Raw genomic sequence first — 13,926 nt, forward strand, 5'->3', positions numbered from 1 at the left:
TGCCTAGTTGAGAATTTTTTTTTTTTTTGAGCCTTGTTCAGTGACAGTTCATCACCTAGCAGTATTTTATGTGGAGTGCACAACCACAGCCACACTATTCCATTACGGATGTCACTCAGAAATAAGAAGGAACATGTTATGGCTGGTCCATCGTTCTGTCTAGAAGCAGAACTGCACCTTGATGCTTTAGATGGTGGCTGACTGTTATGTTCCTGAGGCTGTCGGGGACGGACTCGTTCATTTCCTTCTGGAACTTAGTTGCTGTGTTGGCTGCAAAGCCACGATAGACATCTTTGGTCTAGCTTGGCCTTAACTTGCCTAAAATAGTTTAAACGTGTTTCGTCTTGTTCTTCTCTAAAAGGAGATGGAGAACAGTTGGTCAACATTCTTTGTGTATTTTTTTCACTGAGTTAGAGGATTGGTGTTAATTCAGGGATCACTGCACTTCTAGAAGTTGATGTGGGACGTGGAATTATGATGAGCTCTTGGAAACCCAGGGGTTCCAGCCAGCACAGTGTTGGGGCGAGGACCTCTATCCTCAAAGCCACCCAGCCTATAGTTGGTGGCAGTCACAGCAGGGGACTTGAATGTCAGTGTCCTCCTCTGCCGTTGATTAGATATGAAGGAGGCCTGCGCCTTTCACATAAACTTGGGGATTCTCAGTTTCTTGTATATAAAATAAATGTGCTGGGCTAAATATCTCCTGTCAATTTTTTTCTGGTTTTAACATTGTATGTTTCTATAGACTTGTGAGTTGGTATCCTTTAAGTATGTAAATATCTACGTGTCAAGGATACTGGCCATCATTTTTCCCGTCTTCAATCCATACAGCCAAGAAGGAGGATTCAGTCGATGGACCTCCCCACCGTCTGTCTTCTGAGTGATCTTGATTCTTTTCATCTTTCCCCATAGCACCTCTGTTCCCAGTCCTTTCGTCTTCACTCCTCGATGTGGTTGCTCCCCAACAGAGCTTGCTTTTTATTTGTTTCTCACTTAAATGCCATATTTTGGTCCGTGACTATAAGCATTACATCATTGTTCTCATCCTCTCTGACTGTTAGTGTCAAAACAGGGTTTTATGTAACTGAGAAATTGTCATACAGGGCACAGATGAGTAGGCGGAACATCCAGATGAGAATTTTCTCTCTTTCTCAACAGCTACTTGGTGACAGCCCACAGTGAACATTTTATCACACCGTGGGCTGCAGCCAGACCCCCTGTGTTGGACAGGACAGGGCCCCCTAAGTGGAGAGACTTGTAGGGCCTGCTCCTCTTCATGGACCTGACTCATTGCACGTGGGCGACATAAACTCAGCCCGGCTTTGAGGAGCCCCATCCCACACATGGCAGCCCCACAGAGTCACTCTGAATACAGTGTTTTTAAGGCACTTGTCTTCCTTCTGGAATTGCTTCTTTAGATACTTGATGTGGGAAGGAGGTCACGTTTTGTCGTGGTGGGAAAGAGGGGGAGGGCAGCATTGTAGAGCTCCATTTGTTCTTTGTCATGATTAAAAACTAAAACCCTGGAATGACTGTAGCAGTCTTCTTAATCAGATTTCACAAGGAAGGCTTGACTTAAGTACAGAGTAGGCGTCACGCCGTGATCACACACCAGGTAGGCCCCCATAGGAGACCCCAGAAGGGCCGCACAGCAGTGCCGTTTGTGGCCACATTGCTCTGAAATGCCTTCCTTGGCACAGTTGACTTCCTCCATCCCGTGGAGTTCCAAGGTCCTCCCACATTTCAAAAGCCCAGCGGCCCCAGCTTCTACCCCCTCCCCGTTCCTTAGCCTCACTCCTCCATGATTGGCTCTGGGAGCATTTGAACAGCAGTCCCAGCTCAGGTGAGAATGGTAATTACATACCAGTATGGTGCTTTCATGGGGACTTCTCATGCCTGTGGTGAAACTTAAGGCTACTGGAAAAATCAGGGTAAGCTGCTCTTTGGCGATACTTTTTTTTTTTTTTTGAAATGGAGTCTTGCTGTGTTGCCCAGGCTGGCGTGCAGTAGCACAATCTCAGCTCACTGCAGCCTCTGCCTCCCAGGTTCAAGCAATTCCCCTGCCTCATCCTCCCGAGAAGCTGGGATTACAGGCACGCACCACTGCATCTGGCTTTTATATTTTTAATAGAGACAGAGTTTCACCATGTTGGCCAGGCTGGTCTCAAACTCCTGACCTCAGGTGATCCGCTGGCCTCCGCTTCCCAAAGTGCTGGGATTACAGGCGTCAGCCACCATGCCTGGCCTGGTGATACGTTTTGAATTTAATTGGTTTTTTGTTTGTTTGTTTGTTTGTTTTTTGCCATCCTGATCTATTGCTAGAGGCAATTCATTCCTCATGAATGACAGCTCTAGGTGAAGGATAATAGAGACCAGAGGAGGAGGCTATCCCAACAGAAAAGATCAGAGCTGTCCCAAAAGCCTTCTGCTCAAAAGCCTTCTGTGACTTTGGATGGAAGACAGACTTTAGGCAGAGAATGCTCCTGTGTTTCAGCCTGGTTTTTACTTGCCAGCAGTCTGGATTGCAATACTGGAAACGTGGGTGAAGCAACAGCTGTTTATTAAGATGCTCCTGGTAAAAGTCCCTCATCGTCTTAATTTTTTCTTTTTTAATACCCCTGCTGCTGCAAATTCTGCTGCTGACAGGAAGCTGACCTGACCAAGCATATTCAGTATCACCTCCTTGTCTTGATGTCATTCTTACTGAGGCCAAATTCTCCCCTGAAATGTGTGTCTGGGGTTCTAACAACACGAAGCTTAATTTTATTTTTCGTGATCTTTAAGTTCTGTTTAGCATCTCTGAAAAGGCCACTGCTGGGTAGAAATGTCATCTTTCTCTCTCACTGTTTGAAAGAAATCTTCTCGCCTCTTCTCTGATACTCAGTATCACAAACTCTTAGAAACTCGATTGCAGTTTGATTTAGTAGCTGGTGTTCCTTCCCCCACCAGCAGGGAAGCATCGCTTCTTCCCGCTTCCTGGTGGAAGTTCCTCAAGGACCGGAAGACCAGCTGTGATGCGAGCGTCTAGCCCTGGACACAGATACCTACTGGCATTGTTTACAATGAGGGGCCATGTGCAACTCTTCCAAATTGAGCTCCAGTTCTTTTCATTGCAGGCATAACTCTAGGACACAGTGGCAGGTGCCCATCAAGGCAGGAAACTGAGGCATAGGCAAGATAATGAATCCTCTAGTTTACTGTGGCACAGAGCCCAGCCTATAATCCTGTCCTCTGATTCCATGCTGGATCTGAGATAACAGACTTGTTTTTTAGAGTAAATTCAGTATTTTCAGTTTGGTTTGGTTTTTTTTGTTTGGTTTGGTTTTTTTGAGACGGAGTCTTGCTCTGTTGCCCAGGCTAGAGTGCAGTGGCGCAACCTTGGCTCACTGCAACCTCCGCCTCCTCGGTCCAAGCAATTCTCTTGCCTCAGCCTCCCGAGTAGCTGGGACTACAGGCATGCGCCACCGCGCCTGGCTAATTTTTGTATTTTTAGTAGAGACAGGGTTTCATCCTGTTGGCCAGGCTGATCTCGAACTCCTGACCTCAAGTGATCTGCCCACCTCAGCCTCCCAAAGTGCTGGGATTACAGGCACGAGCCACCACACCTGGCCTGGTTCTGGACTGTTGGCTTTTATCTTCTGGCATCGAGGACTGCCCTTGTCCCCCAGGCTGCTCCCTCCTGATGTGTCACCATCCTCCGCCCACTGGAGGCGTCGTGTGTGAAGGACAGAGAGGAGAGGCCACACAGACTTCCATGGAGGTGAGCAAAGCACCCTGAACGTGGGCTTCCTAGGAGGGTGAGGGCTTTGCTGTTTCCTCCACCCTCTCAGCAGAAACTGCTTCTTGGCACGTCCTCGGGGCTCGGGAAAGGGAAAATTCTTTTCTATTTCAGAAGAGCATGAAGATTGATTACCGCGAGCCCCACACCCACAAGACAGCTGCTGTCTTAGTTTTCAGTCCCCTTGGTTACGCCTTGTTCTTCTCTCTTCTTTGGTAAGGAAAATGGACAATTTAATTGTTTTAAAAACAAGATGAAAGGTTTCTGAAACTCTTTTTTTGTTTTTTTTTGAAGTCTCTCGAGTCTTTCCATTCGCCAGGAATACTTGCTCTAAATCAATATAAAGTAGCTTGGTTCCCGCAAAGTGGAATTTTCCATAAGTGGGCTGGTGGTGAGTCTCACAGTAGTAAATCCAATTATTTTGAATTCTCAACCTAGTTTTATAAAGAGCATGAGTTAATCGTGGTCTCTGAGAAGGACCACATCTGTCCAGAGAGGTCTCTGATGGCTCCTGGGACACTCTAGTGAGGCTGAGTGATTTGCATGGAGCTTAACTTTTATTTACTGGTGTAAACTTAATAAGATGATGGGATATTGTTTTGTCAGGAATAGCAAAGAAAGCTGAGTTAATAGCACCCAAGATCTGACCAGGAGGAGGTTCTGAGAGATCGTGTAACAAAGTATTTCTTTCTGCCCTTTACCCCTAAACCTGGTAGTCCTGAACTTCCTTGGAGAAAAGGTTTTTTTTTTTTTTTTTTTTTTTGAGATGGAGTTTCACTCTTGTTGCCCAGGCTGGAGTGCAATGGCAGTCTTGGCTCACTGCAACCTCCGCCTCCCAGGTTCAAGCGATTCTCTTGCCTCAGCCTCCAGAGTAGCTAGAATTACAGGCACCCACCACCGCGTCTGGCTAATTTTTGTATTTTTAGTAGAGACGGGGTTTCACCTTGTTGGTCAGGCTGGTCTCAAACTCCTGACCTCAGGTGATTCATCTTCCTTGGCATCCCAAAGTGCTGGGATTACAGGCGTGAGCCACCGTGCCGGGCAGAGAAAAGGTCTTAAAGGGAGAGTAACATGAGTGACAAGCACATTCACACACTGAGAGTTAGGGTGAATTCTGCCTCTTTTCTCCTCGAAGTTCCTGTCTGAAATCATGTGTTCATGGAAAAGTATTTAGCAAACTGCTCTTGCTTTTACCTAATACAGGTACTTGCCAATTGGCAGTTGCTTCCATTCCCAAATTCATTTGTTCCCTGCCCCCGCCCATCCTGTGTTATTTTTTCTTGTACCTACTCACCAAAAATATTTCAGGCAGCAAAGTTGACTTGTAGCCCAGTTGTGTGGAATTTGGAAGACATTTTTCCGTAGAAATAATGGTGTGTGGCGACTAGGTTGGGTTCAGTTGAATCACCAAGTGCCGACCAATCAGGACGTAGAGATGAGAGCTCTGCCCTGCCCTCCAGCAGTGTGAAGTCTGATTTGACAGTGGGATTTATGTAGCAGTAAAGGAGCATCGGTGGTGCAGAGGGAGTCACAGGAGGCCATTGTGTTACAGGATTTTGGTGAATGCACCTGGGAACCCAACCGTTGTGCCCAATGCGTGTCAACTGAGTACAGCCGCCCCCATGCTAACCCCACTGTCTGCAGCTCCAAAACGCTGGCTTTGGGCAAGCCTAAGGGATATCCTGAAGGCTGGACCTGCTGACTGGCTTGCATAGGTCCCTTTCAATACCTCCAGGTGGGTGGGTTTCCCTACAGCCACTGACAGAGCCCCCAGGGACTTTGCCTTCTCATTTGAGAGGATGTCCCTTCTGTCATGGCTGGGCCAGGAGAATAGGCCCTTTCCTGCTTTGTCTGGAGGCTGGGGACATCTTACACAAGCCATGGAGCCTTTCAGTGACTGCCTGTCTTTGTCAGTAGCTCCAAATAAGCAAGAACTCAAAGCATCCCTCTTGCAGGAGGCATGGGAGCAGCAGGGAGTCCTTGTCAGGTTCCCCCATCACACTTGAATTCTGCTGCATACGATTAAAAGAGAACATGATTTCTCCTTGACTAGGAAGCTCTCAGGTATCTCCAGGCAGCACTGGCCAGGAGATGGAACCGTGGCTGCGTAGTTCAGAGCCCTCATCACTTTCCGAGGCCCCGGAGGGACTGTGCTCGGCACCTCCTGGGTCTGGAAGCTCGTTGGGCTTCTGCAAGTTTGTAAGTTGGACGCTGTGATTTTTTGGAATTAGAGCAGAGTTCTTGCCACGCGGCGTTAAGACTGGTAACATAACACTGGCCAGTTCGGCTGGTTCTCAGGCAGGAAAACTGGCATCTGAAAAGATCAGAGTGAGAAGTGGACTCTCCACCACAGCTGAAACAAGAAAATGGGTGGGTTGGGGGCTATGCTAGAAAGGCCAGGTGAATTCAGCAGGTTGGTGAAACAGTGCAGCCAACTGCCGATCACAGGAGGCGAGCAGGAGAGAGAACATCCTCGTGGATCTCCACGGGTTGGCCTGGTTTGGCCACCGTATCAAGTTGTCAGGAGGGTTTTGAAAATTGCCTGAGAATGTTCTATTTTCCATGAATTTCCGTGAGATGAAAAATAGCTATTTGAAGTGATCTTGGTGGGCTTTTTCAAACAATGTTTCAAAGGACCCTTGGTTCTAGCAATCACAAGTGAAATTAGAATTTAGGGTATGGGTGTGTGTGCCATTATGCAGTTTTAAAAATATTTCATGTTGGTGGAAATGTCATTTCCAAATCAGTTTGCTTTGTCTTGTTTGCTGGGTGACATGTCACTTCTATGTTCACCCGCTGGCTTTGTTTCCAAGCGCGGTTAAGACGGTCACCAGAAGACAAATAGTTTACCCACCTCTAATTGGTTAAAAAAATTTGTATTTTGTTAGTCGATATAACACAGATAATACACGACACCAAAAAGTGCCAGAAATGTGCATTCTTATTCAAATTCTTGACACAGATATGTAACTTTCCATCGCCAATATTGTCATCCTGATATTTACTTGTTTATAATTTAGAACTTTTCCCCCATAACAACCATGGTGTTACCCAAAGCAGAAATCTTATTTATTTGTTTGTTTGTTTATTTATTTTAGAGACAGCGTCTCACTCTGTTGCCCAGGCTGGAGTGCAATGGTGCAGTCATAGCTCACTGCAGCCTCCAACTCTGGGCTCAAGTGATCCTCCTGCCTTAGCCTCCCAAAATGCTGGATTATAGGCATGAGCCACTACATGTAGCCCAGGAACCTTTTCTTAACCATATGCTTGATGTCATAAACTTTACCATTTAAGCAGAGTCTCGTGTTTTAAAAATTATTTAAGTGTAGTTAGTCTGTGGCTGCAAGAATCTAAACATCTCGGCTGGGAATGGTGGCTCACGCCTGTAATCCCAGCACTTTGGGAGGCCAAGGCGGGTGGATCACTTGAGGTCAGGAGTTAGAGACCAGCTTGGCCAACATGACGAAACCCCTTCTCTACTAAAAATACAAAAAGTAGTCAGGTGTGGTGGCACACATCTGTAATCCCCACTGCTCGGGAGACTGAGGCGGGAGAATTGCTGGAACCTGGGAGGCGGAGGTTGCAGTGAGTTGAGATTGTGCCACTGCACTCCAGCCTGGGCGACAGAATGAGATTCCTTCTCAAAGCAAAAAAAAAGAAGAAGAACAATCTAAACATCTCAAGTAACATCCAAGCATAAAAATTAGCCCCTTGCTTTTCCAGCCTGTACATGCCTTGCACCACGGCCCAGTGTGTCGGCAGATTTGCCAGATTGAGGGTGAAATGTGTCATGTGCCAGTGTCCCTTGATGTGTGGATTTCTAGAAAAAACCATGTTCTTTATTCTTTCTTTTTCTGAACAATGGATGGTGGCCAGTATGTTCCTCATTCTAACAGATGATGAAGACGGGGAGGAGGTTGTTCTTTTAAAGAATCCTCCCTCCCACCATCCACGATGCTGGAGAACTGTGAGCATAGAGCACTCACGAGAACACAGAGTATCCGCACTTCCTAGGCAGGAAGCCTGCTCTGCGGTGGCTGTGGCCTCGTATTCCTGCTGTCTTCCTTGGCTAGGGCATCCGCCGGGTCTTTGCTCAGAGGCTGTGTAAGCAGCTGTTGGAGGCACCGCAGCTTCCTTGTCTGTGCTCCTTTCTCGTGTATCTGTTGCTTTGGGCTTCTTTCTTTACCCTCTGTGTTTGTTTCCAAGCACAACTAAGAAGGTCACCAGAGGCCAGGTGGTGGCTCATGCCTGTAATCCCAGCACTTTGGGAGGCTGAGGCAGGTGGATCATGAGGTCAGGAGTTCGAGACCACCCTGACCAACATGGTGAAACCCCATCTCTACTAAAAATACAAAAATTAGCCGGGCCTGGTGGTGCACGCCTGTAATCCCAGCTATTTGGGAGGCTGAGGCAGGAGAATGGCTTGAACCCGGGAGGTGGAGGTTGCAGTGAGCTGAGATTGTGCCACTGCACTCCAGCCTGGATGGCAGAGTGAGATACCATCTCAAAAAAAAAAATTGTTGGTTGATGTGACACAGATAAGGCACAACACCAAAAAGAACAAGAAATGTATATTCTTGTTCAAATTCTTGACACAAATATGTAAATCTCCATCCCCAATATTGTCATCCTAATATTTACTTGTTAATAATTTAAAACTTTCCCCCATAACAACCATGCTGTTATCCAAAGCAGAAATCTTTTATTTTATTTTTATTTATGTATTTATTTTAGAGATGGGGCCTCACTCTGTTGCCCAGGATGGAGTGCCATGGCGTGATCATAGCTCACTGCAGCCTCCAACTCTGGGCACCTGGCACAGGGCAGGAGGTCGTGCCCTGAAGTTTGCCCTGAGCTCCCAGCCCCTCTGTGCTGTTTGATATCTGGTTCGGTGGAGTGGCCAGGCCAGGCTTCTGCGCCATCTTGCTGAAGAGCTTTGCAGATTCTTGTGATATGGAACCTAGCGCCTCCACCCCCTAACTTAGCTCTTCCCTCCCAACACACGCTGTCAGCTCTGCAGGAGGGGAAGCTGGTCAGCTGCAGGAGGGGAAGCTGGTCAGCCGTTGCTCTAGGAGCCTTCTCTGCCTCAGGGACTCTTTCCATCAGGCCACGAGGCTGGCCCTGGAGGGTCCTTGCGGATGTCATTGCTTCTCACGCCATCTGTGCCCGTTTGGCCACTGGGACCAGAGTGCCAGCTCAGGGAGAGCATGCCTCATAAATCAGAAAGACATTAACTGTGGTAAATGGTTCCCTTTTGTCAGTTCCCATAAGACAAGAGTCTTGAGAAACATGCTCTTAGCAGTCGCGGCGGACGAGTCAGCTATCGCCCAGCCAGCCAAGGGCAGCCCCTCCCTCCCAGGTTGAGTTCCCTCACTTTGTAGTTCTGTCTCTCATTTTGCTGCCGCATTGAGGGTGAACATGGTGAAGAAAGGATGTGCAGATGTATTTATTTTGCTCTTGTTTAAAAAAAATAAAAATCGGATAGGAAGTTTGGGGGCATTGCAGACTAAAGCCGGTTTCGGGGATTATCTGTGGAGTGCATCCCTCACTGCCGTAAGCAGAGGCGCTCAGCAGTGGTTTGTCTGCCTTCCTGTTCTTGCTCAGGAGTATATTTACTGTCAACAGGATGAAAGAGGATTTCCCTGTTCGTTTTTCTGCAAAAGAACTTTTCCTTTCCAAGTGTGTCCAACCCCCGGAGGACAGCTTTGGGTGTGACCCAACACAAATTCATAAATTTTCTGAAAACATTATGAGATTTTTTGGCGATTTTTGTTTTTTAGTTCATCAGCTACTATTAGTATTAGTGTATTTTATGTGTGGCCCAAGACAATTCTTCCATTGTGGTCCAGGGAAACCAAAAGATTGGACACCCCTGTAAACCTAGACTGAAGATGCTCTCACCTTAGCAAACAGTATGTTTGAGTGAAAAGAGCTGGAACAAGGATCAGATTGACCTGGTTTCAAATCTCAGCTCTTTCCTATCTAGCTGTGTGATGTGGGACAAGTTACTTAACTTCTCTGAGGCTCATTTTTCTCACCTATCAGGTGCACATCATGATAGTTGTCAGAGTTCAAAGCATTGCAGTAGAAAACGTTTATGAATGACTCACCCAAGACCCAGTTCCTGGCAGACAATATAAATGAAGTCTCTTCTGAAAGGAAGTTCGTGTAGACGCCACATTCCCACTGGGTAGCATTGGCCAACTTTCCTGACCTCTCTCATACCTCTGCGTCCTCCCCTGTAATTTGGGAATAATAGTGACCATGCTACTAGCACTTCCCGTCAAGGATTGTTGGGGTGAGTGAGTGAATACATCATAAAAGAAGACCTAACTCAGCATCTAACAAGTATCTTGTCAGCTCTAGCTATTTGTCTCTATCCTTAAAAATGTTCTGGAAAGTCTGTGCTAAAGACACTGCCATCAGATGTGTTTGGGGGCAAAGGAGATTTTACTCAGATTCACTGCCTCTTCTTGTATTTAGCTACTCTTTGCACTAATATATACTGAGTGCCAGCTGTGCCAGACGCTGCTGGTCGCCAGAGTAGGTGGGTAGCCAATGCTGGGCAATGGCCACAGGCCAGGAACAGGGAGTCAGGATCAGTATAAACAAGCCCCAAGGCCAGTAAAAGAGAATCAGTATAGAACAAGCCACAAGGCCAGGAACAGGGAATACAGAGCAAGCCCAAGCCCCCAGCATGGATGACTCTTGATGAAGAGTGCTTTAGAACCAAGAATGCAAGGCTGAATTGCAGTTTTTCTGTTTCACAGATGAGATGGAAAAATGCAATGAGCTTGCTGACACCCTCCCCAAACCTTAGAGAAGGAATTAGGGGCAGGCCTGAAGCGGGAATTTCAGAGGGTAGGCCTTAGCTCTGAGCTCCACTGCACTGTCAGCTCCAGGAGGGCCCAGGGAGGGGCTTCACCTTTGTGACCCCACAGCACCCAGAAGGCCCTACACAGAGGCCAGAAATGTTGCCTTGAGCTGACTTGAGGTGACGTCACAGACTCCAGACCCCAAAATGAGTATTTCTTTTTAGGTCAGCCTGATCTGAGTTACAGCGCTTAGTACGGCACTGCCATAAAATAGCCACGTATTATGTGTTTGTTGACTGAGTTCCATCAGTCATCTCGCATCTCTCTCTCACACACACACACACACACACACACACACACACACACACACACACACCCCTTCATTATTTTTTTATTTACATTCTTTAGATACTGTAGCATCTTCATATTTCTTTCTAGTTAAAAATGCCTGTTGAGTGCAGTGACTCATACCTATAATCCCAGCATTTTGGGAGGCTGATGGGGAAGGATTGCTTGAGGCCAGAAGTTCAAGACCAGTCTGGGCAATATCACGAGACTTCATCTCTTAAAAAAAAAAAGAAAAGAAAAATTAGCCCGGCATGGTGGCATGTACCTGTGGTCCCAACTACTTACGAGGCCGAGGTGGGAGGTTTGCTTGAGCCCAGGAGGTCAAGACTGCAGTGAGCCATGATTGTGCCACTGTACCCCAGCCTGGGCAACAGAGCAAGACCCTATTTTCCTTCCTTTAAAAAAAATTTAAAAAGTCAACACATAAAATGGGTTATGTCTCTGTACTCAGTTTTTATACTCACTGAAAGTTCAGGCCAAATAGCAGACCCCAAAAACTGTCTTCAGTCTGAGGCATATAAATTGTCAGGCTGTGTCTTTTCTTTGTCTTTCTGCAGCTCCTGAAGTCCTCGCCCAGAAACCTTACAGCAAAGCCGTTGACTGCTGGTCCATCGGGGTGATTGCCTATATCTTGTAAGTACTGCCTGCTGCCTTGGGTTCTTCCTCTACTGGCCTTTTTTTGTTTGTTTGGCGAAATATACATGAAACAAAATTTACCATTTTTAAGGGTACAGTTTAAGGGTACAGTTCAGGGCCATGTTTAAGGGTACAGTTCAGTGGCATTAAGTCCATTCACAGTGTTGCACAACCACCATTACTATTCACTTCCAGAACTTTTCTATCACCCCAAACTGAAACTGTACCCCTTACATAAAAACTCCTTTTCCTTCTCCCCTAGCCCCTGGAAACCTCTGTACTATTTTCTGTCTCTTTGAACTTGACTCCTCTGGGGACCTCATATAAGTGGAATCACACAGTATCCATCGTTTGATGTCAGGCATATTTCACTTAGCAAAACATCTTCGAGGCCCATCCATGGTATAGCATGGGTCGGAATTTCCTTTCATTTTAAAAACTGAGTAATATTCCATTGTGTGGATAGACCATGTTTTGTTTATCCCCTTGGTCCATTCATAGACATTTGGGTTGTTTCCACCTTTTGAGTAATGCTGCTGTGAACACAAGTGTAGAAATATCTGTTTAAAATCCCTGCTTTCACTTCTTTGGGGTTTCTATCTAGAAGTGGAATTGCTGGGACGTGTGGTAGTTCTACATTGAATTTTTGAGCAGCCACCATGCAGTTTTCTGTAGCAGCAGCACCACCAATTTACATTCCCAGCAGCAAACACAAGGGTTCCAGTTTCTCCACATCTACACCAACAGTTGCCATTTTCCTTTTTTTCAATAATAGCCCCCTAATGGGTGTGAAGTGATATGTCACTGGGGGTTTCAATTTGCATTTTTCTAATAGCTAATTAAGCCTCTTTTCATGTGCCACTTTGGTTTTTTAGTGGATACAAACCACTATGGAAATAGTACATCTCCCAAAGAAATCATAATGAGAAAAAAATGCAATGAAAATCTCAATTTCATCTTTAGATTTCTCATTTCTTCTGAGACGTCTTATCTCCATAACCCAGGAAATGCAATTCTAGGCCATAGGCTTGTTGCAGTTATTTCAGGATCGTCAGTTTTGTTTCTTATTTGTTTTGCTTAAGTCTACTGTAAAGTTATTTTTAAATTACAATTTCTTTTAGAAGTTATACTTTCAAATGCTTATTATGGAACATACTTTTAGGGTAAGCTTAGGCCAACTTGTTTCTGCAATTGCTAGGAAATGAATTTCCCCATTTCATCATCCCCAAGGAGGGAACATTCCTTGCAGAAAGAGCCCCCTGCACATAATAAAAGACTGCAGGGGATGGTGATTGGAGAAAGTTCTGGCAGTGTGTGGCATCCTCTTCTCCTCCAGGAATGCTGGAAACATCCCCCCACTACACCACCACCACATTGGTTTTGGTGCAGTATCTGAGAAGCAGATGGCCTTTCTCCAGCATTCAGCTGGGCTGCATTTGTAGTTTACTGTGGATTTAGGTCACAGTGCCTGTAGATTCTTGCTGTGATCGCAGGAGAATTTCATCCATTGCGATATACTTGGCCTAAAGGACTCTGGTTTATGGAAATTGGTAAAGGGCAGATTCATCTGAGCTTTAAAACTAACATATTGCACTTACAGAATGCTTTCCCTTTCAAAGGACATTGATCACCTTTTGCAGTTTTATCTTTCTGTGGTGTGTTTCACATCCTTTTGAGAATCTAATGAAAGTCGTGGATCCTATCCCCTAATAAAATCACATGTGTGTGCACACACACACACACACGCACGCACACAATTTTGCATACCATTTTCTCAGGGGGTGTGGTCGTTGTCCTGGGTAAGCAGACACTGGACAGGAGCCCTGTGTTATTCACCCTGGCTCTCTAAGTCCTCAATTAGAAATCTTATCAGAGGTCCTGCCTCATCCAGCTTGACTATGGAAGGCTTAAGGAAATAAATGCTAGGCCAGGCCTCTTCCTGCAAAGAACTGAAGCTGGTATCAGTCGTCTAGAGAAACCTTCCCTGGGGCTCGGGAAAGTAGCCTTTTTTCTGGCCTTCTGGTTATTTGTTCCTTTATGTCTATCTGGACCTTGAACCATGACTATGGTCTGCACGAATGTCTGTGGACTCCCTTTGGGTTTGTTTGTATAATTATTTCCCTGAAGTTACAGCCTTGGGGTGGGGCATTGGTACAGCTCTGGGTAGGTACATATTGACAGATGCTGACAGATGTTTCTTAGAATGACTGGGATAAGCAGTTTAAAACTAAGCAATGATGTCTTAGTCAGATCAGGCTGCTACAACAAAATGCCATGTGGTTTAAACAACAGATATTTATTTCTTACGGTCTGGAGGCTGGAAGTCCAAGATGAAGGTATCAACCAATT

At 46.0% G+C, this 13,926-nt stretch overlaps 1 protein-coding gene across 7 annotated transcripts in view; it reads left to right on the forward strand.

Moving 5' to 3' along the window:
* Positions 1-13,926, forward strand: part of CAMK1D (calcium/calmodulin dependent protein kinase ID) — a 483,060-nt gene that overhangs the window by 433,073 nt on the left and 36,061 nt on the right. For all 7 annotated transcript variants that reach the window (XM_063669556.1, XM_063669557.1, XM_063669555.1 and 4 more), the window contains one exon: positions 11,499-11,574. In XM_063669556.1, the coding sequence (XP_063525626.1) occupies positions 11,499-11,574 (76 nt within the window). The remainder of the gene's footprint in view (positions 1-11,498; positions 11,575-13,926) is intronic.

Source organism: Pongo pygmaeus, chromosome 8, assembly GCF_028885625.2.
Source record: "Pongo pygmaeus isolate AG05252 chromosome 8, NHGRI_mPonPyg2-v2.0_pri, whole genome shotgun sequence".
Lineage (NCBI taxonomy): Eukaryota > Metazoa > Chordata > Mammalia > Primates > Hominidae > Pongo > Pongo pygmaeus.